The sequence below is a fragment of the Amblyraja radiata genome, chromosome 10 (genome assembly GCF_010909765.2).
Source record: "Amblyraja radiata isolate CabotCenter1 chromosome 10, sAmbRad1.1.pri, whole genome shotgun sequence".
Classification (NCBI taxonomy): Eukaryota; Metazoa; Chordata; class Chondrichthyes; order Rajiformes; family Rajidae; genus Amblyraja; species Amblyraja radiata.
The window spans coordinates 62,905,980-62,932,454 of record NC_045965.1 but is presented as its reverse complement, the minus strand read 5'-3'; the positions used below and the strand labels follow the sequence as shown (position 1 = coordinate 62,932,454).

The window sequence follows — 26,475 nt, the reverse complement described above, 5'->3', positions numbered from 1 at the left end:
ATCTGTTCTGTATTTATGCCTACAATATTCTGTTGTGCTGCAGCAAGCAAGAATTTCATTGTCCTATCTGGGACATATAACAATAAACTCTCTTGACTTCAGATACAGCATGCAAACAGGCCTTTTGACACACTGAGACCAGGCTGGTTCTATGTTATCCCACTTTTTTCGTCTACTCCCCTACACTGGGAGCATTTAGAGTCCAATTAACCTACGAACCCGCACTTCCTTGGAATGTGGGAGGAAACCGGACCATTCAGAAGAAACAAGACTGAAGGGTTCCCAACAAGGTATGTCACCTATCCATGTTCTTTGTGGATGCTGCCTGACCCGCTGAGTTACTCCAGCACTTTGTCTTTCCTTGGTAAACTAGCATATATATCACAAACAACAGATGTCCCAGCACAGATCCCTGCAGAACTCCACTATCACTAACCTCCATCCATGGTAACGCCATTCCAGCATCACCCCCTTTGTTCTATGATTAAGTTATGCTGGCGCAGCGGTTGCTGCCTTACAGAACCCAAGCCCCCGGTTCGATCCTAACTACAGGCATTTGTTGACGCGGAGTTTGTAAATTCTCCCCGTGACCTGCGTGGATTTTCACCACGATTTTCGGTTTCCTTCCACACTCCAAAGACGTACAGGTTTGTAGGTTAATTGGCTTGGTATAAATTTAAATTGTCCAAGTGTGTGTGGGGTAGTGTTAATGTTACGGGATCGCTGGTCGGCCCGGACTCAGTGGGCCGAAGGGCCAGTTTCTGCGGTGTATCTCTGAACTAAACTCAATCTAAGCTACCAAGACACCGTGGATGGCATGCATCTTAATCATCTGGAACAGTATCCCATAATGAATGACTTCTTTAATGCATCAAAGATTTCTTACTCAAAAAAAATTTAAGATTAGATTCATATCACTATTAATACATGCCCAGTAATTTTTAATAGTTTGCATCAAGCCATCTTATAGCATTGAGAATCTTTAATAGATTAAAATCAGTCTCATTCCATAATTTAAAAATGGATACAAAACTGATCCAATTTGGCATTAAAATAACATTAGAAAATCCATCATACTAATGTATAGAAATCACTCTGCAGCCCTAAGTGGTATATTATTGAGAAAAGCATTTTTGTTGCTTTCTTGTACAGATAACCTGGGAATACTTGTGACCGATACATCAAAGCAGAGCTCTTGGAACCCAGAACCAACATTCATAGTGCGGAATGCAAAGTTTTAGTTTTAGAGATACAGCGTGGAAACGGGCAGAGTGACCTGATAGACGTATTTAAATTTATGAAAGTCATAGATAGGGCAGACACAGAACCTTTTTCCCCCAGGATGGAAATATCAAATAATAGCTTTAAGTTAAAAGGGACAATGTTTATTGATGTCCAGGGCAAGTTAGTTTTATTTTTCACAGAGGGAGGTCAGTGCCAGGAATACACTGCCAGGCGGTGGTGGGGATAGTGGCGTTTGAGACTTTATAACAGACTCATGGATGTGCAGGGAATGGAGGGATATGGATTATGTGAAGGCACAGAGGAGTTGGCATTATGTTCGGCACAGACATTGTGGGCTGAAGGGCCTGTTCCTGTGCTGTTCTGTTTTCCAGTTCAGACCCTGGTCTTCAGCTAGAACATCGGTAATTCCTGTCCACCCCCAAAGATGCTGCTGGACCCGCTGAGTTTAGTTTAGTGATACAGCGCAGAAACAGGCCATTCTGCCCAACGAGTCCATGCCGGCCAGCGATCCCCGCACACTAACACTATCCTACACACGAGGGAAAATTTACAATTATACCAAGCCAATTAGCCTACAAACCTGCACGTCTTTGGAGTGTGGGAGGAAATTTCATATGAAGACAGACTGGATAGACTCGGCTTGTACTCGCTAGAATTTAGAAGATTGAGGGGGGATCTTATAGAAACTTACAAAATTCTTAAGGGGTTGGACAGGCTAGATGCAGGAAGATTGTTCCCGATGTTGAGGAAGTCCAGAACAAGGGGTCACAGTTTAAGGATAAGGGGGAAATCTTTTAGGACCGAGATGAGAAAAACATTTTTCACACGGAGAGTGGTGAATCTCTGGAATTCTCTGCCACAGAAGGTAGTTGAGGCCAGTTCATTGGCTATATTTAAGGGGGAGTTAGATGTGGCCCTTGTGGCTAAAGGGATCAGGGGGTATGGAGAGAAGGCAGGTACAGGATACTGAGTTGGATGATCAGCCATGATCATATTGAATGGCGGTGCAGGCTCGAAGGGCGGAATGGCCTACTCCTGCACCTATTTTCTATGTTTCTATGAAACCGGAGATCCCAGAGAAAAACCCATACAGGTCATGGGGAGAACACACAAACTCAGTACAGACAGTAGTCAGGATTGAACCCGTGACTCTGGCGCTGTAAGGCAGCAACTCTACTGCTGCGCCACCATGCCGACCTACAGTAGTTTGTTCCCTGGTCGTGGGTTAAATCTTTCATGCAGAACAACAAAACAATTGAACACAGCGGTTTGTCAAAAAACTTTAATAGAAAACAATTTTTACAGAAGGCATTTTAACATGATGTAGTGTAAATCATTTCTTGTTTTCAGTAGTTCAATATAGGTGCATTGCTTTCGGCAAAGTAGTCATTATAATTTTTGTGGCCTTTCGAAGCCCAGTTATGACGCTCCATTTGCACTGCGTACGCTTAATAAATCAGTGCTCGGGAAGTCATTTTCACTGGGAGTAACTATTTTTCCCTTTTATTGAAAGTGCAGAAGAAAGTTTGCTGTGTTTTGAAAGAAAACTGGTCCCATAAGATTTCAAGCATCCAAATTTCGAATCATGAATTAGACCCGCCCTCCAAGTCAGTTATTTGTAAGGTGCGAATTTGGAAAGATTGGTGGAGGAGTGGAGATGGCAGGTGATGCCTCCTTGGCCGGTGAACTTCCAGGCATCAATAGGTCATGATGGGAATGTTTGTGGCATTATATCTATGGCTTGGTGTAGCTCCAACCACATATACCTGTGACTCGAGTACATACTTTGGCCATCATACACCTCTACAGGTAGAGTGGGCCACACCAGACCGAATACGTAGGCCACCCAGAGATGTAGCATGGGGCTATGCCACACACCCAGAGATGTAGCATGAGGCTATGCAACACACCTCAATAATGTAGCATGGACCACTTCAGAAAAATCTACCACCTCAGACCCTAACATTGACACCAAATTTGGATGCTCTTTGAGAACGGTTTCTGAGGTAAAAGATTCATTTTAAGCTACAGTTAGAGTTATAAGAGATATAAAATGTATTAAGAACCAATACCCTATTGAAAAAATCATAGCAATAACAACACAAATCCATCAGGATGTAGAACTAAAGAGTTTAAATAAATAAAGATGTTTACGATTATGGACATCCAATGCATGATGCAATCTCGTTAATTATAATCAAGTGCACAACGCATTAAAAAGTGAAGTCAACTTTTTTTCCCAAGCAATGAGTGAAAAAAGTTATACAGTTTGACTCACCGATCAAGGATTATATAAAAATGGTTCTGTTTGGGAAGTCCTGGCTGAGTCTTCACCATTGAGTATCAAAGGCCGACTCTTGAATTGGTGGAAGGGGTAGGTGGTTCAGACAAGAACATCGACCCAGGTAACGACACCCACAACCGCCACAATTAAACTCCAGCCTACATTCAGGCAAGTCAATGGGCAATTAGTATTTACAGATTAAATGAACCCAAAACGGGAGGTGCGAGATTTATTACTAACAATAGAAATCCTATCCAATATTAGTTTAATCGACTGCCCTGGTACCAAAGATCCCCAAAAATTACCAAACAATTTGCTCATAAAAACCACATGCTATCAGGCACACCATGGTAAATCAAATTAAGGCATTCAAATTTAGAAAACGAGGCTAGTTATAAAAACACCTTTTTTTGGCTTGCATTTCTTTGTACGTAGATCAGATACATTAGGCCCACATGTTTAAAAAATAGACAAAACCACCACTGGATTGAGGGGAAACATTCTTAGAAAATCTTTGGTCCGATACCATTTATAATATGTGATGTATATTGGTGCCTGCTTTAATTAGGATTCTGATGGGAACTGCCAACATGAGCAACACACTTTACATCTCCTTAGTGCTACCATCAAAATTAACCAGGGGTGGCATACATTTTTAAAACGCTCTATATTCACAGTTCTGCTTCGACAGGCCTTCGCTTCTAACTGGGCTTGTTGTTTAATTATTCACTGAAGTAACCCTTTCTCGAATTTCTTTACTACACTTTACCCAGTGATAAATAGTCATCAAGGTTTACATGGGTCTCGTGTGCCTTAATGATAGCATCTCGCTCTGCTCTCTAGTGGTAACCAGGGTGAAACAGATACGGTAAACCAATCAATAGTTTATCGAGACCTGTCGGGAAAGTGTGAGATTAATAAAGATAAGCTTGCCTTTAACCCAACAACCGGTGGGAAGATAGAGGCAGAGGTTGAGGGTGGTACCCTGTGGTTTACTGGATATTCTTTCGATGAACTCGCAGGGCAAATTGAACACATCAATTAAGAATGTGCTCACTCCGCTATTCAGGCTGCAGAGTCCATTTGACATTTTTTTTTAAAAAGGAATAATCAATGAAGAGTTTCAAAACGCTGCCTATTCATCCCCATTGAAATGTCGGCACTAAAGTCTTCCCTTCTTTGCATCGCCTATTGCTCCCCAAATATCAAAAACAAACTCGTCTGGAAACGCAAAGTCGCCCAGTGCTTCATCGAGTGCCACTGCAAATTCATCCGGGTTTTTCTTGTCCTTGCCGACCTCGACCATGGTTGCAGCTGAAAAGAAAGAGGAAAAGAAGGTTTTTAACAAAAGCGTGCGCCTGGAACATAGTTGAAAAAGGTCCTAGAGACAGAGTCATACGCCACAGAGACTGGCCCTTCCACCCACTGCTGACCAAGAAGATCAGTAACTTTGGCAATTTTACTTCAAATTTCAATTTTTTTTAATTTTATTTTTTTTAAGATAAGAGTCAATAAAAGAGGCTCCAAGATGTGCCAGGTAATTCTCTGCGTCCTGGTCCCGGGAGTATGAAAACACACACCACCAAATTCGGGGACAGCTTCGTCCCAGCTGTTATCAGGCAACTTGTTATCAAGTGGAAGGCAGCTTTTCGGAATGGAGGCCTGTGACTCGTGGCGTGTCTCAGGTTTCGACGCTGGGCCCGTTACTGTTTGTCACCCACATGAATGATTTGGATGAGAACATACAGGGCAAGATTAGCAAGTTTGTTGATGATACAAAAGTGAGTGGTTTTGCAGATAGTGAAGATGGTTGTGAAAGATCGCAGCACGATCTGGATCAATTGGCCAGGTGGGCGGAGGAATGGTTGATGGAATTTAACACAGAGAAGTGTGAGGTGTTGCATTTTGGGACGTCGAACGAGGGATGTCGCCAGACAGGGATGAACAATTTCTGGAGTTCATCCATGCGGTCTTTAAATCTTTGCCATTGCATATCCACTGTCAACCCTTTAAGTATAATTAGCCAGTCTATCCTAGCCAATTCCCGTCTCATATAGTCAAAATCTCCTTTGTGCAAGTTCAGGACCCTAGTCTCTGAATTAACCATGTCCCTCTCCATCCTAATACAGAATTCCACCATATTATGGTCACAGTTGTCCAAGGGGCCTTGCACAACAAGATCGCTAGCTAATCCTTCCTCATTACACAATGCCAAGTATAGGATGGCCTGCCCTTTAGTCGGTTCCTCTACCTATCAGTTTTGAACACCCATCCCGTATACATTCCAGGAAATCATCATCCTCAGCACTGTTACCAATTTGTTTGGCTTAATCTATATGTAGATTAAAGTCACTATCCCGTCATTTAAGAAACAGTTAGACAGGTTCATGGATAGGACATGTTTGGAGGGATATGGACCAAACGCAGGCAAGTGGGACTAGTGTAGCTGGGACATTGTTGGCCAGTGTGGGCAAGTTGGGCCGAAGGGCCTGTTTCCACACTGAAACACTCTATGATTATAATCCCACCACAACCAGAGAGCAGCGCTGAACTACTCTATCAACCTCTTTGATGACCTTCGGACCTATCCGTAGTCAGACTTTGCTGGCTTTACCTTGCACTAAACGTTATTCCCCTATCATGTATCTGTACACAGTAAATGGTTTGATTGTAATCATGTATTGCTTTCTGCTGACTGGTTAACACACAACAAAAGCTTTTCATTGTACCTCAGTACACGTGACTATAAACTAAACTGAAATTTAACTGAGTGGTTTTTCTATTTTTCATTACAATCGCTGCACTCCTTAAAACCGCTACACCACACTGCGGATGGCTTGATTTGATATTTAGTTTAATTTAGAGATACAGCGTGGAACCAGGCCCTTACGACAGATGGCACAATGGGCTAAGTGTTCGGCTGGCAACCTGAAGGTGGCCGGTTCGAATCCTGCTTGGAGTGTGTACTGTCGTTGTGTCCTTGGGCAAGACACTTCACCTACCTTTGCCTGGGACTAGAGACGGAAATTAGCTACTGATTGGCTACAATCTCGCATATTTACATGCAAATGTTCATTAATATGCACTGTCCCTATAAACAAATTATTATTATTATTATTATTATTATTACAGCCCAGCGAATCCATGCCGACCAATGATCACCCATACACTAGTTCTATCCTACACACTACGGACAACCCACAGAAGCCAATTAACCTACAGACCTGCACGTCTATGGGACGTGAGAGGAAATCGGAGCACCCGGAGAAATCCCATGCGGTCACAGAGAGTTCGTACAAACTCCGTACAGACAGCATCCGTAGTTAGGATCAAATCCGGGTCTCTGGCGCTGTGAGGCAGCAACTCTACCGCTGCGCCACCGTGACGCTCAATTGTAATAATGTATAGTCTTTCCACTGACTGGATAGCAAGCAACAAAAAAACTTTTCGCTGTACCTCAGAACGCGTGACAATAAACTAAATTAAACCAAACTAAACTAACGCATGATATAAATATCAATAAACTCACCGAGTTCTGTGTCCCTTATACCCATATAATTTTCTAGCAGGTCGTCAACTTTACTGATGGCTTTTTCTTCAAATTCAGTAGGCTGTTGATAAAAGTTAATGAAGAATAAGTGACAACAAATTTGACATGAAGATAAATCGACACATTTGTTTCAAAAAACAAAGTACTCTCATTAGATTAGCACCGCTCACAAACACAGGATTTTACAAAGCATTTTGCAGCCAATTCATTCTCTTTGAAGTGCAGTGAACATGATTGTTAATAGGAACAAATCAAGACAGCCGAAAGCAGGAAAATCTTGGCAAGAGTCTGAGCGATGGAGATGCATTAGTAATTGAAAGAAAAAATAAAATAAAGGAAATGAGGGCTATGGGGAACTGGCACAAATAAGAAAAATAAGGAACTTCATAACAAGAGGAGTTGAGTATAGAAGCAAAGAAGTCCTTCTGCAGTTGTACAGGGCCCTAGTGAGACCACACCTGGAGTATTGTGTGGTTTTGACCCCTAATTTGAGGAAGGACATTCTTGTTATTGAGGGAGTGCAGCGTAGGTTTACAAGGTTAATTCCCGGGATGGTGGGACTGTCAAATGCTGAGAGAATGGAGTGACTGGGCTTGTATACTCTGGAATTTAGAAGGATGAGAGGATATCTTAATGAAACATATAAGATTATTAAGGGTTTGGACACGCTAGAGGCAGGAAACATGTTTCCGATGTTGGGGGGAGTCCAGAACCGGGGGCCACAGTTTAAGAATAAGGGGTAAGCCATTTGGAACAGAGATGAGGAAACACTTTTTCACACAGAGAGTTGTGAGTCTGTGGAATTCTCTGCCTCAGTGTGCAAGTACATACTGAGGCAGATAATGTAGGTAGACCTTGTTCCGTAGAACACGCCATTCTCTCCCACTTACCAATTCCTCCACAGTTGCAGGTCCCTTTGAACGTAATCGTAGTGTGCCCCTTCCTGTGCCGATCTTGCCCTCACCCCCTGGCTTTCCTCGTGATCGGGGTTCAATCACATCTGAGAGAAGGGGGACATAATAAATTCAATTTGTATTTATAATCATATATCATAATAAATTTGTTAGTCCTTGCTGTCTCCTCCTCCTTTTTCCTTTCTTCTTCCCGCCCCCCCACCCCCGATCAGTCTGAAGAAGGGTTTTGGCCCGAAACGTTGCCTTTTTCCTTTGCTCCATAGATGCTGCTGCACCCGCTGAGTTTCTCCAGCTTTTTTGTGTACCCATAATAAATTCAACTTCATTTTAGAACATTTCGTCTGCAAAATGGCTCCACTAATGGCAGATCTCCCCCTCAGAGTGATGAAGAATGCTCATGGCATTTTGTACTCAAGACACTGGAATGGGACGTGATCCAGAGATTCGAGGTTGGGTAAGAATCATCCATAAATCTTTTTGTTTAAGAAGGAACTGCAGATGCTGGAAAATCGAAGGTAGACAAAAAAAACCCAGCGGGTGAGGCAGCATCTATGGAGCGAAGAAAATAGGCAACGTTTCGGCTTCTTCTGAAGGTCTCGACCCGAAACATTGCCTATTTCCTTCGCTCCATAGATGCTGCCTCACCCGCTGAGTTTCTCCAGCATTTTTGTCTACCGTAAATCTCTTTTGTACTCAAGTCAAGTCAAGTTCATTTGTCACACACGCATACGAGATGTGCAGTGAAATGAAAAGTGGCAATGCCTGCGGATTGTGCAAACAAACTGCAAAACAGAATAGAACAGAATCAGTAATTACTGATTTTACTTCACTTTAGAGATGCAGCACGGAAACAGGTCCTCCGGCCCATGGCGACCAGTGGTCCCCACACACACTAACACTACCTTACACACACACACACACACACACGCGCTATCCGTACAGACAGCACTCGTTGTCATGATCGAACCCGGGGCTCTGGCACTGTACGGCAGCAACTCTACCGCTGCGCCAAACCAATCGTTGATGATTTGTGCAGCTTGCAACGTTGATTCAATAAAGCACATACCAGATTGGCAGCAGATACCAATTTTAATCCCTGGACCGTGCAGCAGCAACAGATGGAGCCAAAATCTGACAGACAAATAAATCAATTCCAGTCAAGGAGCTTTGCTTCAACTATGAGTCACTTTGGCCTGAACTGCCAGTTCCCCAAGTTGACATCCACAGTGAAATTTTAAAGACAGCTTGGAGTACTGTGTTCCGTTTTGTTGTGTTGAGTATTGTGGTCACCACGGCATAGGAAAGATGTTGTCAATTGAATTGAATATATTTTATTAGCCAAGTATGTATACACACAAGGGATTTGCCTTGGCACTTTGCTCGCAAGTAACAACACGATGTACAGTAGACGATTAAAAATAAAACATTATAGTTTATCAGGCTGGAAAGTGTGCAAAGATTTACGAGGATGTCGAGGGCCTGAGCTATGGGGAGAGGTTTAAGACTGAACTGCAAATGCTGGAAAAATTGAAGGTAGATAAAAATGCTGGAGAAACTCAGCGGGTGAGGCAGCATCTATGGAGCGAAGGAATAGGTGACGTTTCGGGTGAAACGTCACCTATTCCTTCGCTCCGTAGATGCTGCCTCACCCGCTGAGTTTCTCCAGCATTTTTGTCTACCTATGGGGAGAGGTTGAGCAGGATAGGACTATTCCTTGGAGCATAGGAGGATGAGTGGTGATTTTATAGAGGTGTACAAAATCATGAGAGGAATAGATCAGATAAACGCACAGAGTCTTTTGCCCAGAGTAGGGGAATCAAGAAGCAGAGGACATGGGTTTAAGGTGAGGGGAGAAAAGACTTAATGGGAACCTTTGGGGTAACTTTTCTCACAACGGGTGGTGGGGGTATGGAATGAGTTGCCGGAGGAAGTAGTTGAAGCAAGTACTATTGCAAGGTTTAAGCAGCATTTAGATGGATGCAAGGATGGTTCAGGTTTGGAGGGGAGACCCGAACCAGAGTCTGAAGAGGGGATCTCGACCCGAAACATCACCCATTCCTTCTATCTAGAGATGCTGCCTGGCCCGCTGAGTTACTCCAGCATTTTGTGTCCATCATCGGTTTGGAGGATCTCGGCCAAATGCAGGCAGCTGGGACTAAATGTGACCCGACTTCGGAGCTTTGGAGGCTCCGACCGCAGGCCTGGTGGACAGGAACATCGGGAGCTCACAGGTCCCTGGTGGGAGACCGCTTTTCGGGGCTCCCGCAACGGCAACTTCACCCGCCAGAATCGCGGGGTTTAAACGACTCGGAGCGGGGCCTAACATCGCCTGACGAGGTTTAACGGCCGCGGGACTTACCATCGCTCACCGGGGCAATTAACATCGGCAGCCCCAGTTCGCCTTGATGTTGCAGTTGGACTGCTGGACCACGGGAGAAGAACAAAGGGAAGAGATAAGACTTTTGCCTTCCATCACAGTGAGGAGGTGTTGGAGATTCACTGTGATGGATGTTTGTGTAAATTGTGTTAAGTGTGTGTCTTGTTTTTTTTTTTGGAATGTTAAGACTGTAGAAAATGCAATTTCGTTCAAACCAAGCTGTTTGAATGACAATAAAAGGCATTCTATTCTATTCTTCTAGTGTATATGGGGCAAGCTGGTCGATGGGGGAAGTTGGGCCGAAGAGCCTATTTCCGTGCTGTATGTCTCTATAGCTCCAAAGCAGATTTAGATCAACTGAACACTAAGCTCACCAATAGGTAGCTTAAAATGACAACAGGTCTGGGCACACAGTAGCACCCTGCCTCTGTAATGCATTACCATCTGCAGCACTACATTCTCTCCCATCACATTAGGAGGAAAGAACATGCAATCATTTACACATGGCCTTAATCTCATTACAATGTCAGCCCAATTTGGTGTTCTTGTGTTTTCCCAGAACGTTGTGGGTTCAAGTTTCCACAGCAGAACATTGAGCACAAAAACAAAATCTAGGCTGGCACTCCATGAAGGGCACTGTCAGAGGTGCCAACTTCTGACGCCTCATCTGCTCTCCCACTTTGTTTTAGTTTAATTTAGGTGATAGTGTGGAACAGCCCCTTCGGTCCACAGCGACCATCGATCACCCATTCACACTGGTTCTATGTTATTCCACTTTCACACCCTACACATTAAGGGGAGTTTTACAGAGGAGAATTAACCTGCAAACCCACACGCCTGGAATATGTTGGAAACTGGAGCACCTGGAGAAAATCCACAATGGCTACAGCGAGAACGTACAAACACCACATAGACAGCACCCGTAGTCAGGATCAAACCCGGGTCCCTAGCACTGTGAAACTGCACCTGTGTTCTTCTAACGAATTTAGCCTCTAACTTTCTGAATACAGTGCCCTCCATAATGTTTGGGACAAAGACTCATCATTTATTTATTTGCCTCTGTACTCCACAATTCGAGATTTGTAATAGAAAAATCCCATGTGGTTAAAGTGCACATTGTCAGATTTTAATAAAGGCCTTTTTATACATTTTGGATTCACCATGTAGAAATTACAGCCATGTTTATACATAGTCCCCTCATTTCAGGGCACCATAATGTTTGGGACACATGGCTTCACAGGTGTTTGTAATTGCTCAGGTGTGTTTAATTGCCCCCTTAATGCAGGTATAAGAGAGCTCTCAGCATCTAGTCTTTCCTCCAGTCTTTCCATCACCTTTGGAAACTTTTATTGCTGTTTATCAACATGAGGACCAAAGTTGTGCCAATGAAAGTCAAAGAGACCATTATGAGACTGAGAAACAAGAATAAAATTGTCAGAGACACGAGCTAAACCTTAGGCGTACCAAAATCAACTGTTTAGAACATCATTAAGAAGAGAGTGAGTACTGGTGAGCTTACTAATCACAAAGGGACTGGCAGGCCAAGGAAGACCTCCACAGCTGATGACAGAAGAATTCCCTCTACAATAAAGAAAATTCCCCAACACTTGTCCGACAGATCAGAAACACTCTTCAGGAGTCAGGTGTGGATTTGTCAATGACCACTGTCTGCAGAAGATTTCATGAACAGCAATACAGAGGCTACACTGCAAGGTGCAAACCACTGGTTAGCCGCAAAAATAGGATGGCCAGGTTACAGTTTGCCAAGTAGTACTTAAAAGAGCAACCGCAGTTCTGGAAAAAGGTCTTGTGGACAGATGAGGCGAAGATTAACTTATAACAGAGTGATGGACAGAACAAAGTATGGAGGAGAGAAGGAACTTCTCAAGATCCAAAGTGTACAACCTCATCTGTGAAACACGGTGGTAGAGGTGCTATGTCCTGGGCATGTATGGCTGCTGAATGTACTGGCTCACCTATCTTCATTGATGATACAACTGCTGATGGTAGTAGCATACAAGCATAAGCTAAAATGGCTGCAATGCAGGCATCACCAGACAAGACACCCAGCAACTGGTGATGTATGAATCGCAGACTTCAAGCAGTCACTGCATGCAAAGGATATGCAACTAAACAGGACTACTCTCATTTACATGACATTGCTGTGTCCCAACCATAATGGTGCCCTGAAATGGGGGGGACCATGTGTAAACACAGCTGTAATTTCTACATGGTGAAACAAAAATGTATTAAAAAATGGCCTTTATTAAAATCTGACAATGTGCACTTTAACCACATGTGATTTTTTTTCTATTACAAATCTCAAACTGTGCAGTACAGAGGCAAATTAAAAAAATGATGGGTCTTTGTCCCAAACATTATGGAGGGCACTGTACGTCTCCTTATTCTTCCTAATAACGTGCACTACCTCATTGGGCCTCTTTGGAGAATCTCGGGTTATCTTTGATCAGACTTTACTGGTTTTATCTTGCACTAAACAATAGTCACGTTAATCCCTGTACACTGTGAATGGCTCGATTGTAATCATGTATTGTCTTTCCGCTGACTGGTTACCACGCAACTAAAGCTTTTCAGTGTACTTCGGTACACGTGACAATAAACTAAACTCAACTAATAGTCTGGAGAAGGGTCTCGACCCGAAACATCACCTATTCCTTAGATGCTCCATAGATGCTGCCTCACCGGCTGAGTTTCTCCAGCATTTTTGTCTACCTTCAACTAATATCAACGTCCTCTGATCTTTAACTGCTCCCCTACACTAGCGGGTATTTACGGTAGCCAACTCACCTGCCAACCAACACATCACGGGGATGTGGGAGGAAATCAGAACACTTCGGGAAAACCACGCAACAAAAGCTTTACAGTGTACCTCGGTGTGACAATAAACTAAACTCAAATACCTTATTTATTATTAACATCATGTTGAAAGTTATGGAGTCATCATACAAGCTTACCAAAACGGAGTGTCTATCGAGAGGTTGCACAACGAATAACATCTGTACGCAAAGGCCAAACTAAGTTGAGAAATTCCGTGACCTGGCCTGTGCGTCAACTCAAACAAACCCAGTATTATCCACAGACCTCCCTGAGGAACAGTAATGCTCACGTATTTACTGACAGAAATGAAAATCTTTGCCAGAGACCCCCAGTTAAGGTGGTTACGACATCAGACAAAAATCTGTTCCTTTCTCAATTTGGTCTCTGTTCACTCTCCCCACCGTGGTATGAGTAATTCAACAGGTATTCACCACAGAACAACTCATTTTGTAAGGGGGGAGGAGGGAAGCGTTGTCTGCGGAGGGCGCTCAGCATCGCCAAGGACTGCTCTCACCCCAACCATGGACTGTTTACCCTCCTACCATCCGGGAGGCGCTACAGGTCTCTCCGTTGCTGAACCAGCAGGTCCAGGAACTGCTTCTTCCCGGCGGCTGTCACTCTACTCAACAACGTACCTCGGTGACTGCCAATCCCCCCACCCCCCCCCCCCCCGGACACTTATTATTTATTCAAATCATTTGCTATGTCTCTCTTCCAGGGAGATGCTAAATGCATTTCGTTGTCTCTGTACTGTACACTGACAATGACAATTAAAATTGAATCTGAATAAAAGTAATTCAGCATGGAAACAGGCCATTCAGCCCAACTCGTCCATGCCGATCAAGATGCCTTGTCTCAGCTAGTCCCATTTGCCTGCATTTGACCCGTAACCATCTAGACCGTTATTATACGTGTACCTGTCCAAGTGCTTTTAAATGTTATTGTAGCTGCCCCAACTATCTCATCTGGCAGCTCGTTGTATGCAAGTTCATTAGTCATAGGATCAGAATTAGGCCATTTGACCCATCGAGTCTATTTCCCCCATTCAATCATGGCTGATCCCCCTTTCACTCTGAACCCCGTTCTCTTGCCTTCTCCCCCTGACACCCGCACTAATCAGCAATCTGTCAACCTCCGTCTTAAATATAACCAATGGCCTGGCCTCCACAGCCGTTCATGGCAAAGAATTCCAGAAATTCACCAACCTCTGACTAAGTAAATTCCCACCACCTTCTAGAAACATGGAAAATAGGTGCAGGAGGAGGCCATTCGGCCCTTCGAGCCAGCACCACCATTTAGTGTGATCATGGCTGATCGTTGCCTATCAATAACCCGTGCCTGCCTTCTACCCATATCCCTCGACTCCATAGAAACATAGAAAGTAGGTGCGAGAGTAGACCACCAGGTCCGTCGAGCCCGCACCGCCATTCGCTCATGGCTGAACACTAAACAGACACACTTACCCACAAACAGTAGACACAAGACACAGAACACAAGACACTACCCTCCCCTTTATACCGCTATCACCCCTCTCCACCCCAAGAACCGCGTGATCTCCTGGGGGAGGCAAAAAACCGGATAAAAACCCAGGTCCAATTCGGGAAAAAAATCCGGGAAATTCCTCTCCGACCCCAATCCAGGCGATCGACACTTGTCCAGGAGATCACTCAGGTCTTACTATACTAACCATACCTAGGTCCATATCCCTGCCCTCTCCCCGTAGCCCCTTATCCCCTTGGCAGCTAAAAAACCATCTATTTTAGACTTAAATATATTTAACGTTTCTGCTTCCACTGCTCTCTGGGGCAGTGAATTCCACAAACTAACCACCCTCTGGGTGAAGAAGTTCTTCCTCATCTCAGTTTTAAAAGAGCCCCCCCTCACTCTGCAACTATGTCCCCTAGTTCTAGCCTCCCCGATCATTGGGAACATCCTCGGTGCATCCACCCGATCAAGGCCCCTCACGATCTTATATGTTTCAATGAGATCGCCTCTCATTCTTCTAAACTCCAAAGAGTAGAGTCCCAGCTTACTTAACCTTTCCTCATATGTCAATCCCCTCATTGCAGGAATTAATCTTGTAAACCTTCGCTGCACTGCCTCCAGGGCTAGTACATCCTTTCTTAAGTATGGACCCCAGAACTGTACACAGTATTCCAAATGTGATCTCACTAATACCGTGTACAGCTGCAGCAAGACCTCCGTGTTTTTATACTCAATCCCCCTAGCAATAAAGGCCAAAACTCCATTGGCCTTCCTGATTGCTTGCTGCACCTGCATACTGACTTTTAGTGATTCATGTACTAATACCCCTAGATCCCTTTGCGTTGCATTACAACGCAGCTCCTCCTCATTTAGAAAATAACTTGCCCTATCATTTTTTTCCCCAAAGTGAATGACTTCACATTTATTAGTATTAAATTTCATCTGCCAAGTTGTTGCCCACTCACCTAGCTTATCTATATCCTTTTGCAGACTCTTCCTATCCTCCTCATCCCCTACTTTCCCTCCACTAGCCCTTAGAGCTCTATCTTCTGAATGAAAACGTTGCCCCTTGGGTACCTGTTAAATCTTTCCCCTCTCACCTTAAACCTATGTCTTCTGGGTCTTCATTCCCCTATCTTGGGTAAAAGACCCTGTGCATTCACCATGTCGAATCCCCTCATGACTTTATACACCTCTAAAGGGAAGAATCACCCCTTAGCCTCTTGCCCTCCAAGGAATAAAGTCCTAGCCTGCCCAATCTCCCCCTCTAGCTCACGCCCTCGAGAAGTATGGAGACGAACAGGCTTACCATGTGGCTGGACCAAAAACATACATATAATAAATCCAAAGCATTCAAGTGGGTGGCACGGTGACGCAGCAGTAGAGTTGCTGCCTTATAGCGCTTGCAGCATCCGAGACCCGGGTTCGATCCCGACTACGGGTGCTGTCTGTGCGGAGTTTACACGTTCTCCCCGTGACCTGCGTGGGTTTTCTCCGAGATCTTCGGTTTCCTCCCACACTCCAAAGACGTACAGGTTTGTCAGTTAATTGACTTGGTAAATGTAAAAATTGACCCTAGTGTGTGCAGGATAGTATTAATATGTGGGGATCGCTGGTCGGCGCGGGCTCGGTGGGCCAAAGAGCCGGTTTACACGCTGTATTTCTAAACTAATCTGAATTAAGTCTATTCTCCTCTAGATCTCAGCCAAGCTGTTCTGTTAACAGTGGTTAAGGCAGAGGTTCCCAACCTTTTTCGTTCCGTTTACCCCTGGCAACTTTAATAGCACATAACAATGTTATTTCACTAATTTATGAACTAATGATGAACTGATACTGGTATACCAGAACCAAACAGTCAGTCAATAAGAAAAATTGTGATCCAGAATCAACAAATTTACCCCCTGGGTGGGAAAAATGTACCCTCTAGGGGTAAATTTACCCCAGGTTGGGAACCTTTGGGTTACGGCATTTATATTGTTGATTTAATTAATTTTGTAAATATTTGTATTTATTTTATGAGATTTTGGACACGGTGCATTCATTTCTTTCTCAGGATAATTTCTCACCTCCTGTCCAATGAACCTGAACATTATCGCACGATAAAGAGGTGATGGTGGGAACTGCCATCTTTACCAGCTGCACGCAGGACTCATACATTGGGCGCTCAATCACGTGAGAGGGTAGTTAGAGAGGCCACCTATCCTTTCACTGTTTGGAACTGGTCAATATTGGGTCAAGTTTTGTTTTGTTTTGGTGAAAGATAGGTGAAAGTGTGGAAAGGAGCCCACCAAGTCCATGCCGACCAGCAACCTGTACACTAGTTCTAACCTACACACTAGGGACAATTTACAGAAGCCAATTAACCTACAAACCTGCACATCTTTGGAATGCGAGGGGAAATCAGAGCACCCGGGGGAAACCCGAGCACCCGGGGGAAACCCACACGGTCACAGGGAGAAAGTACAAACTGCACACAGACAGCACCTATTGTCACATCAACCCCGGGTCTCTGCCGCTGTGAGATGACGACTCTACCGCTGCGCCATCGTGCTTCTCCTGGTCAAAGGCGTCAGGATTCCAACTCAGAGGTGAACCGATTACACCATCATATTTGAAAGACAAGTCATCGATGCCGGGTCGCTTCAGTAAGGCAGAGGGAAGGGAACAAACTTGGGGAGACTGGGCCTGATGTTGGGCTACATTTACACGCATTGCAGAAGACAAGTCAGTGCACTGCAAGATGGAAGATCGGAAGAGGGCGAGTGGGAGACCCATGCCGTGGTGCACAGGCATCGTCTTTGGAGCTTACCAAAGGCTTTTGTAGTTTCCACCAGTTTCAGCGTGAAGGCCTTGCCTTTCGGCAACTCCTTCAGCATCTTGGCCACTTCGTAGTGCCGACAGCCCACCACGGCCTTGCCGTTGATTGACTCGATGTGGTCGCCGACGAGGATGACCTTGACTTGGTCGATGATGCTGCCCTCTTTGATACGCTGCGAGAGAACGGGAGAGGGAACTTTGTTAGTTCAAAGCAGCAAAGAACCAACGCCATTTCTTATTACTATTATTTCAAGGCAAATATTGTCACCAATATCTGCTGGCATCATTAGTTCTGGCTCTTTACACATCACAGAATTTGATCAATCCTCAAGTTGCAGTCATGCCTTCGGTTACCTACTCTCTAAGCTCTGGAATTTCTTCCCGAAATCCATCCAGCACCTTCCAAACCAGGCATTTCTTTCTCCCAAGGTCGGTTACCTTCCTTTCTATCTCCTGATGAAGAATTGAGCTGACCCATAAAAGCATCTCACAGACATACAGCCTGGCAACAGTAATTCCAACTGTTTAGTTTAGAGATAGAGCGCGGAAACAGGCCCTTCGGCCCACCGAGTCCGCACCGACCAGCGATCCCCGCACACTAACACCATCCTACACTAGGGACAATTTTTATAGTAAACCAAGCCAATTAACCTCCAATCCTGCACGTCTTTGGAGTGCGGGAAGAAACCGAAGTTCTCGGAGAAAACCTACGCAGGTCACGGGGAGAGTGTACAAACTCCGTACAGACACGCACGCATAGTCAGGATCAGACTCTGGCGCTGTAAGGCAGCAACAGTACCACTGCGCCACCATACCCGTTGAGATCCGTACACGAGCATTGTTTCGGTAGCTCTCGGAGTGGACTCTATACATCGGCGAGACCAAACGCAGACTGTGCGATCACTTTGCCAAATCTCTTCGTTCAGTCCCCGCTTGGCCGACCCGATTTCCCTGTTGCCAAACATTTTAACTCCCCTTCCCATTCTGAGGACAGGTCAATGTTTCACAATTAAAGAGTCAGCAAGCTATGAGCAGCTAATTACCTCTGATCTGTAAGAACAATGACCCGTCGGCCACTTCCAGCGGAAGATCGGAAGCCCCGAAGACAGGAGAGTCGAGGAGTCAGCCGCTAGCGGTGACTTCAAGTTATTCACAAGTTATAGGAGTAGAATTAGGCCATTCGGCCCATCGAACCCACTGTGCCATGCAATAATGGCTGATCTTTGCATCCCAACCCCATTTTCCTGCCTTCTCCCCATAACCCTCGTCACCAATGACGGATGCGTGGAGTGGTAGGAGAGGGACCAGGGTATTAGCAGCAGCGCCTTCAGGGTCGGCTGCAGGAGGCACCCCCTGGGACACAGAGGTGGTCAGCAGAGGAGTGGGACATTGGGTCGTGAGCCTGCAGGCTTCCTGAATCAGGAGCCCTCGCCCTCCAGGACTTCCAACATGTGGACTGGACTTTGGATTGTTTGTGTTTTCTGGGGGGGGGGGGGGGGGTTTATTTTTTATTTTGAACAGTGCCAAAATTGTGGTGACTGTGCATTTGTGGTTATGCAAATTAATTTCAGTGTGCTGCGCAAACGTAATAATAAAGAATCATTGAACCATTAGGTGGCAGTGCAGTACACTCTATACCAATGGCTCAAGTCACACAGCACAGACACTGAATTGAAGGGTTTCGGCCCGAAACGTTGCCTATCTCCTTCGCTCCATAGATGCTGTTGCACCCGCTGAGTTTCTCCAGCATTTTTGTGTACCTGAATTATAAATACAAGCACATAATCTTACACCACACTGCTCCAAAAACATTCAGGCAACATTCACTTTGGTACCAATATGCAAAACAACATTGTTGTTCAAGAAGGAACTGCAGATGCTGGAATATCGAAAGTACACAAAATTGCTGGGGAAACTCAGCGGGTGCAGCAGCATCTATGGAGCGAAGGAAAGTCTGAAGAAGGGTTTCGGCCCGAAACGTCGCCTATTTCCTTCGCTCCATAGATGCTGCTGCACCCGCTGAGTTTCCCCAGCAATTTTGTGTACCTGCAAAACAACATTGTCCTCTTTAGATTGCAGAACCCGACCACAGTACACAAAGTGTCAATTCTCAGACACAGCCAAGTAGGCAACTCGGTGATCAGTGAACCACAGCAGGTGATTAGGCTGAAGGGGCCCGCCAAAAATTTTCAGTTTGTCGCCCTTCAACTCGATGAAGAGGAATTTTCTTCACCACTTCAAGGAGACTTGAATTAGGATGCTTGTAGTTAATGGGTCATCAGGTGCCTTTATAGAAATGCTATTCGCTCACCCTCAAAATCATACTGCTCACAGAATCTGATGAAGTCTCTTCTCAAAAGGATTGAAAAGCTGGCACCTCTGGAAGAAGCAACATGTTAGAAGTGTGATCATTAGAATGGCATTAGAGCAAAGGTAATAACTTTGTCATTTTGTCCGCTCCAGAAACATGGCAACTCTTGTGTATTGCCTAGGTGAGGTCTACTGTATAATTTAACCAGGTTGTGTACAAAGCAAAGTAGTTCACTGTAGACAAAAGTGCTGGAGAAACTCAGCGGGTGAGGCAGCATCTATGGAACGAAGGAAATAGGCAACGTTTCGGGCCGACACCCTTCTTCAGACTGATGTAGGGTGTGTGGGGGGAGAAGAAAGGAAGAGGAGGAGCCAGAGGGCTGAGGGAGAGCTGAGAAGGGAAGGAGACAATAAGGGCTACTGGGAATTGGAGAAGTCAATGTTCATGCCACTGGGGTGTAAACTGCCCAAACGGGGAATATGAGGTGCTGCTCCTCCAATTTCCGGTGGTGTTCACTCTGACCATGGAGGAGGCCCAGGACAGAAAGGTCGGATTCGGAATGGGATGGGGGAGAGTTAAAGTGTTGGGCCACCGGGAGATCAGATTGGTTATTGCGGACCGAGCGGAGGTGTTCGGCGAAACGATCGCCAAGCCTGCTGCGCCTGGTCTCGCCGATGTAGATCAGCTGACATCTCAAGCAGCGGATGCAATAGATGAGGTTGGAGGAGGTGCAGGTGAACCTCTGTCGCACCTGGAACGACTGCTTGGGTCCTTGAATGGAGTAGATGTGGAGGAGATAAAACTGTACCTGGTTACAGGTGACAATAAAGTATCGTTGAATAATTACTTCAAGTGAAAAACCCATTAAGCGCTGTTATTGTACATATTTAATTTATAGTTGTCTGCAGTCCAATATGTGAAGTCCACAAACTACTCTACACACACTAATATCTATTTTCTAGTATTATAATAAATCATAATACATGATTTGGCCACCTTTCCATTTGGATTTGTTGCCACTCCTACTAAAATGCAGAAATAAATGGATCATTAGTCAGCACAAATATTGAGCAATGATGACTTCCTTCCCTTTGCCAACTGTTTGCAAGTGTTTACACTGCTAATAACGATAGTCTAGCTGGATCCTGTGCCTACTGGAAACACGCACACGCCCACACCCAACTCTACTGATACTTCCCCTTGCAGGAAACCAACCCTGCATTCCCACTCCCTCCCTTCATTCATACATTGATTTTTTTAAAAGGACCCAACTCAAAACCATGAATGCCTGTAAAAAAAAGTGTGCAAAATGCTCACCTTTCAATCTTAGCTCATTAATCACCAAGTGCCAGAGAGCAGAGATCGTTTGCCTATAGTGCCCTCTCCCTGAAAGTTACCAAACCACCCTCCAGGCTCCTGCTAATGTTTAAGAAGGAACTGCAGATGCTGGAATATCGAAGGTAGACAAAAGTGCTGGAGAAACTCAGCGGGTGCGGCAGCATCTATGGAGCGAAGGAAATAGGCAACATTTCGGGCCAAAACGTTGCCTATTTCCTTTGCTCCACAGATGCAACCCAAGGGTTTCGGCCCGAAAAGTTGCCTCTTCCCTTCGCTCCCCAGATGCTGCCGCACCCGCTGCGTTTCTCCAGCACTTTTGTCTACCTCCTGCTAATGTATTCTTTTGTCAGTGGGAGCTGTTATTGAATCTGAGTCCACTCTCCTTTCAGTGCATTCACAGAACATGGAACAAACAGTGGAGCACAGGAATAGGCCCCAATGTGTTGGAATAACTCAGCGGGTCAGACAGCGTCTCTGAAGAAAGAGGATGGATGACATTTTGGGTTGGGATCCTTCTTCAGACTGAAGAGAGTCCCAACCGAAAATGTAACCCATCTTTTTTCTCCTGAGTTATTCCAGTACTTAGCGTCGGTCTTTGGTATAAACCAGCATTTGCAGTTCTTTTGTTTCTACACGAATAGACCCTTCAGCCCACACCAGCTGTGACGAACTTGATGCCAAGACCAACTCTTATCTTCCTGCACATGCCCCACATCCCTCCATTCTCTGCATATCCATCCATGTACCTACCTAAATGCCTTTTAAACCATTTTTTGCATAAGCCTTGGCCACCAACCCTGGCAGCTATTGCAACGTTTACGAAAAATGTGGACGAGTACACACATAGGTCAGGTTTAGAGGGATATGGGTCAAATGGAGGCAGGTGGTTCAGAGTCTGAAGGAGGGTCTTGACCCAAACACATCACCCATGACCTCTATCCAGAGATGCTGCCTATCCCACTGAATTACTCTTCGATGTAAAGCAGCATTTGCAGTTCCCACCTACACATTAGGTTTGCTGGGATATGGGCCAAATGCAGGGCAGAGGCCACTGGTGTAGATGGGACATGTTGGCCAGTGTGGGCAAGTCGGGTCAAAGGGCCTGTTTCCACACTGTAAGACTATGACTCTATGAGATACCCAGATACATGATTCAAACCTACCTTTATGAAAGCAAATCCTGCTCCATTATCAGTAATGGTTAATCCCAGAGCCTCTTCGGCTTTGTACACATCCACTTCTTTCCTGAGACCCTTCGTGTGTGCAAAAATAAAATCTTCCAGACCAATTTGCCCTCCGAGGAGTTTGTCCATGTCTATTCTGTGTGTGTTCAATGTGCAGAACAAAATCTGTAGGGAGGAAAAACACAGATTGTAAATACAGAACAGTATTTAGAAGATACGCAAGGTGTATCTACACAAGGTGTATCTAGAAGATACAAGGTGTCCCAAACTAACTACGTCCAAGGGAGTCGAAGAGCATTTTATTGTCATATGTACCGACACAGAAGAAAGAAATCCGTACTTGCAGCACCACAACAGTTCGGTAAAAACAGCACTAAATAGATATTATACTAAACACACATTAAAAAGTTCAATAAATAAAAATAAACCAATATAGAGCCAAAAAAAGTCATTTGTGCACTCAAGGCAGTTTGGAGTTTAGTTGTAGCTGAGAGGGTTCAATAGCCTGAAGGTTGCAGGGAAGAAGCTGTTGCTGAAGGTTATAGAAGTAGAATTAGGCCATTCGGCCCATCTAGTCTTCTCTGCCATTCAATCATGGCTGATCTATCTTTCCTCTCCACCCCCATTCTCCTGCCTTCTCCCCATAACCCCAGACACCCGTACTAATCAAGGATCTATCAATCTCCGCCTTAAAAATATCAATTGACTTGGCCTCCACAGCCTTCTGTGGCAATGAATTCCGTAGATTCACCACCCTCTGACTTAAGTTCCTCATCTGCTTTCTAAAGGTGCGTCCTTTTATTCTGAGGCTGTACCCTCTGGTCCCAGACTGTTCCACAAGTGGAAACTTCCTCTCCACATCCACTCGATCCAGGCCTTGCACTATCCGGTACGATTCAGTGAATGAACCAGCATTTTATGACACCAGAAGTTACCCGATTCAAAACCCATTCATGCAGCTCCTTCAATTCAAGAGCTAACCCCAACTCCCTCCCCTCCACCATCTGCTGTCAAGATTCAAGATTCAAGAGAGCTTATTGTCATGTGTCCCTGATAGGACAATGAAATTCTTGCTTTGCTTCAGCACAACAGAACATAGTAGGCATGACTACAGAACAGATCAGTGTGTCCATATACCATTATATAAATATACACACACACATGAATAAATAAACTGATAAAGAGCAAATAACAGATAATGGGCTATTAATGTTCAGAGGTTGTCCGAGCCAAGTTTAATAGCCTGATGGCTGTGGGGAAGTAGCTATTCCTGAACCTGGTTGTTGCAGTCTTCAGTCTCCTGTACCTTCTACCTGAAGGTAGCGGGGAGATGAGTGTGTGGCCAGGCCTCAAGCTCGAGAAACACCTCTTCAAACCCTGAAGATGCTGCTTTAAATCTCTACCCATTGTTTCTCTCACTGTCTCTCTTCCCAGTTCAGACGATGGGTCTGCGACTCGAAATGTTAGAGTCAGAGTGTCATAGAGTGATACACTGTGGAAATAGGCCCATCGGCCCTACTTGCCCACACCGGCCAACTACAAGCTACACCAGTCCCACTTGCCTGCTCCTGGTCCATATCCCCCCCAAACCTGCCCTATCCATGTACCTGTATAATTGTTTCTTAAACGATGGGATAGTCCCAACCTCAACTACCTCCTCTGGCAGCTTGTTCCATACACCCACCACCCTTTGTGTGAAAAAGTTACCTCTCGGATTCCTATTAAATCTTTTCCCCTTCACCTTGAACCTATGTCCTCTGGTTCTCAATTCCCCTACTATGGGTAAGAGACTGTTCATCTACTCGATCTATTCCTCTCATTTTGTACACCTCTATAAGATCCCCCCCACATCCTCCTTCGCTCCATGGAATAGAGACCCAGCCTACGCAACCTCTCCGTATAGTTCACACACTCTAGTCCTGGAAACATCCTCGTAAATCTTTTCTGAACCCTTTCACGCATGACAATATCTATCCTATAACATGGTGCCCAGAACTGAACACAAGATCCTAGATGCGGTCTCACCAACGTCTTATACAACTGCAACATGACCTCACAACTTCTAAACTCAATACTCTGACTGATGAAGGCCAAAGTGCCAAAAGCCTTTTTGACCACCTTATCAACAAGCGACTCGACCTTCAAGGAACCTTGCACCTAGATCTCTCTCCTCTCAAACAGAGGGATCTACCATTTACTGTATTTTAGGTCAATTTAGTTTAGAGAAACAGCATGGAAACAAGCCCTTCAACCCACTGAGTCCACGCCGACCAATGATCACCCATACGCTAATTCTATGCCATACACAAGGGACAATTTACAGAAACCAATTAACCTGTACATCTTTGGAATGTGGGAAGTTTGGAAACCGGAGCACCCTGCGGTCACAGGGAAGACGTGCAAACTCTGTATACACAGCACCCGTAATCAGGAATGAAGCCGAGTCTCTGGCGCTGTAAGGAGGCAAATCTACTGCTGCACCACCGTGTTGCTCAAAGATGCTGGATTATGTAATTGTATGTAAATTCATGCTCCATTGAACTATGGGGCATTAAACAGAGATAAATATGATTCAGTAATCGTAATTCTTGCATTGAATCTTCTCTCAAACATTACCAAAGGCAACACATTTAAGTCATTCATTTATTTCTGTTAATGGGACACTGCTACGTGCAAAATTGTTGATTTTTTGTCTACGTAACATAGTAAAACGCTTCAGGCATGATAAATGCTTGTTAGTCTCTTTTCTTGCCTGCATACCTGAACATGTAGAGGCAAATACCATGCGCCAAACAGCAGTAAGAATCTCACTATTCTTGAATCCTTAGAACTCAGTTATGGAAAATGCTGCAGCTTCTTCCAAATGCCACAAAAACCAGGCAGCATTGCCAATGGGTATATTTTGCTCAAACAATTTGCAGGAAGGAACTGCAGATGCTGGTTTAAACCAAAGATAGACACAGAAAGCTGGAGTAACTCAGCAGGTCAGCCAGCAACCCTAGAGAAAAGGAATAGGTGACGTTTCGGGTCGAGACCCTTCTTCAGACAATCAAGCAATCCAGCTTTCTGCCTCTCCCTCGTCTAAACATGTATGTAAGAATGGGAAGCAGTGTGGGCCTCAAAGGGTCCTCAGGGACACTCCACTGATATTCCACCACAAAGCCACTATTACGCCATCTTAAAACTACACTTTAGAGAAATACAGCATAGAAACGGACTCTTGGGCCCACCAAGTCCACGCCGACCAGCGATCACCTCATACACCGACACTAGGGGCAATTAACAATTTTTACCATAGCCAATTAGCCTACGAACCTGTACATCTTTCGAAGATGTATAGGTGCAGAGCACCCCACATGGTCACAGGGAGAACGTACAAACACCGCACATACAGCATTCGTAGTCAGGATCGAACCCGGGTCTCTGGCGCTGTAAGGCAGCTGCGCCACTGCTGCGCCACACTGCCGCCATCTTTTTGCCCAATTCCCATGTCCAAACATTAGCAGCACCCTCAACCAGTTGAAGATATCCTAAGCAAAACGCAACTGCTCAAAGTGTAAGAAATCCACGATGCCCAGTCAAGTAGATGGGATAATTTGCTCACAACTTGGCTAGCAATCAGTAAGAGGCCACGTACCACATGGATAAACTGGAAATGCCACCACCTACAATGCAAGGCAAATGTAGACCGCATCTGGCCTTGGGCCAGTTTGTATTTAATCCCCATGTTGAACTGTTTTGAATTGCCGATTTGAGCCTTCTGGAACTATCAAGTGTATCCTAGGACATTGTGGGAGGTTGCTGGGGGCACGGCAAAGATTTTTGTATCTTTCGTAGCTAATGATGAGGTCCTGGAAGACTATAAGCTGAGAATGTTGCATCTTTAATCAGGAAGAGATGCAAGGACAAGCCATGGAACTATGGAACGGTGTGGTACTGTGATATAGTTGCTGCCTTAAAGCGCCAGATATTTGCGATCGATCCCGACTGCGAGTGCTGTCTACCGAATTTGTACATTCTCCCTGCGACCGCAAGGGTTTTCTCCTGTTTCCAACACTCCAACGACGTACAGGTTTGTTGGTGAGACACAAAATGCTGGAGTAACTCAGCGGCTCAGGCAGCATCTCTGGAG

General features: G+C 44.9%; 1 protein-coding gene across 1 annotated transcript in view; it reads right to left on the bottom strand.

Annotated features, from left to right (window-relative positions):
• Positions 1 to 2,513: 2,513 nt before the first annotated feature.
• gipc2 (GIPC PDZ domain containing family member 2) overlaps positions 2,514 to 26,475 on the bottom strand; it is a 55,991-nt gene continuing 32,029 nt past the window's right edge. The window contains exons 2-6 of the mRNA XM_033029051.1: positions 22,323 to 22,508; positions 17,503 to 17,683; positions 7,970 to 8,079; positions 7,059 to 7,140; positions 2,514 to 4,843 (exon numbers count right to left, since the gene is read on the bottom strand). Coding sequence (XP_032884942.1) covers positions 4,692 to 4,843; positions 7,059 to 7,140; positions 7,970 to 8,079; positions 17,503 to 17,683; positions 22,323 to 22,508 — 711 coding nt within the window. The 3' untranslated portion in view covers positions 2,514 to 4,691. The remainder of the gene's footprint in view (positions 4,844 to 7,058; positions 7,141 to 7,969; positions 8,080 to 17,502; positions 17,684 to 22,322; positions 22,509 to 26,475) is intronic.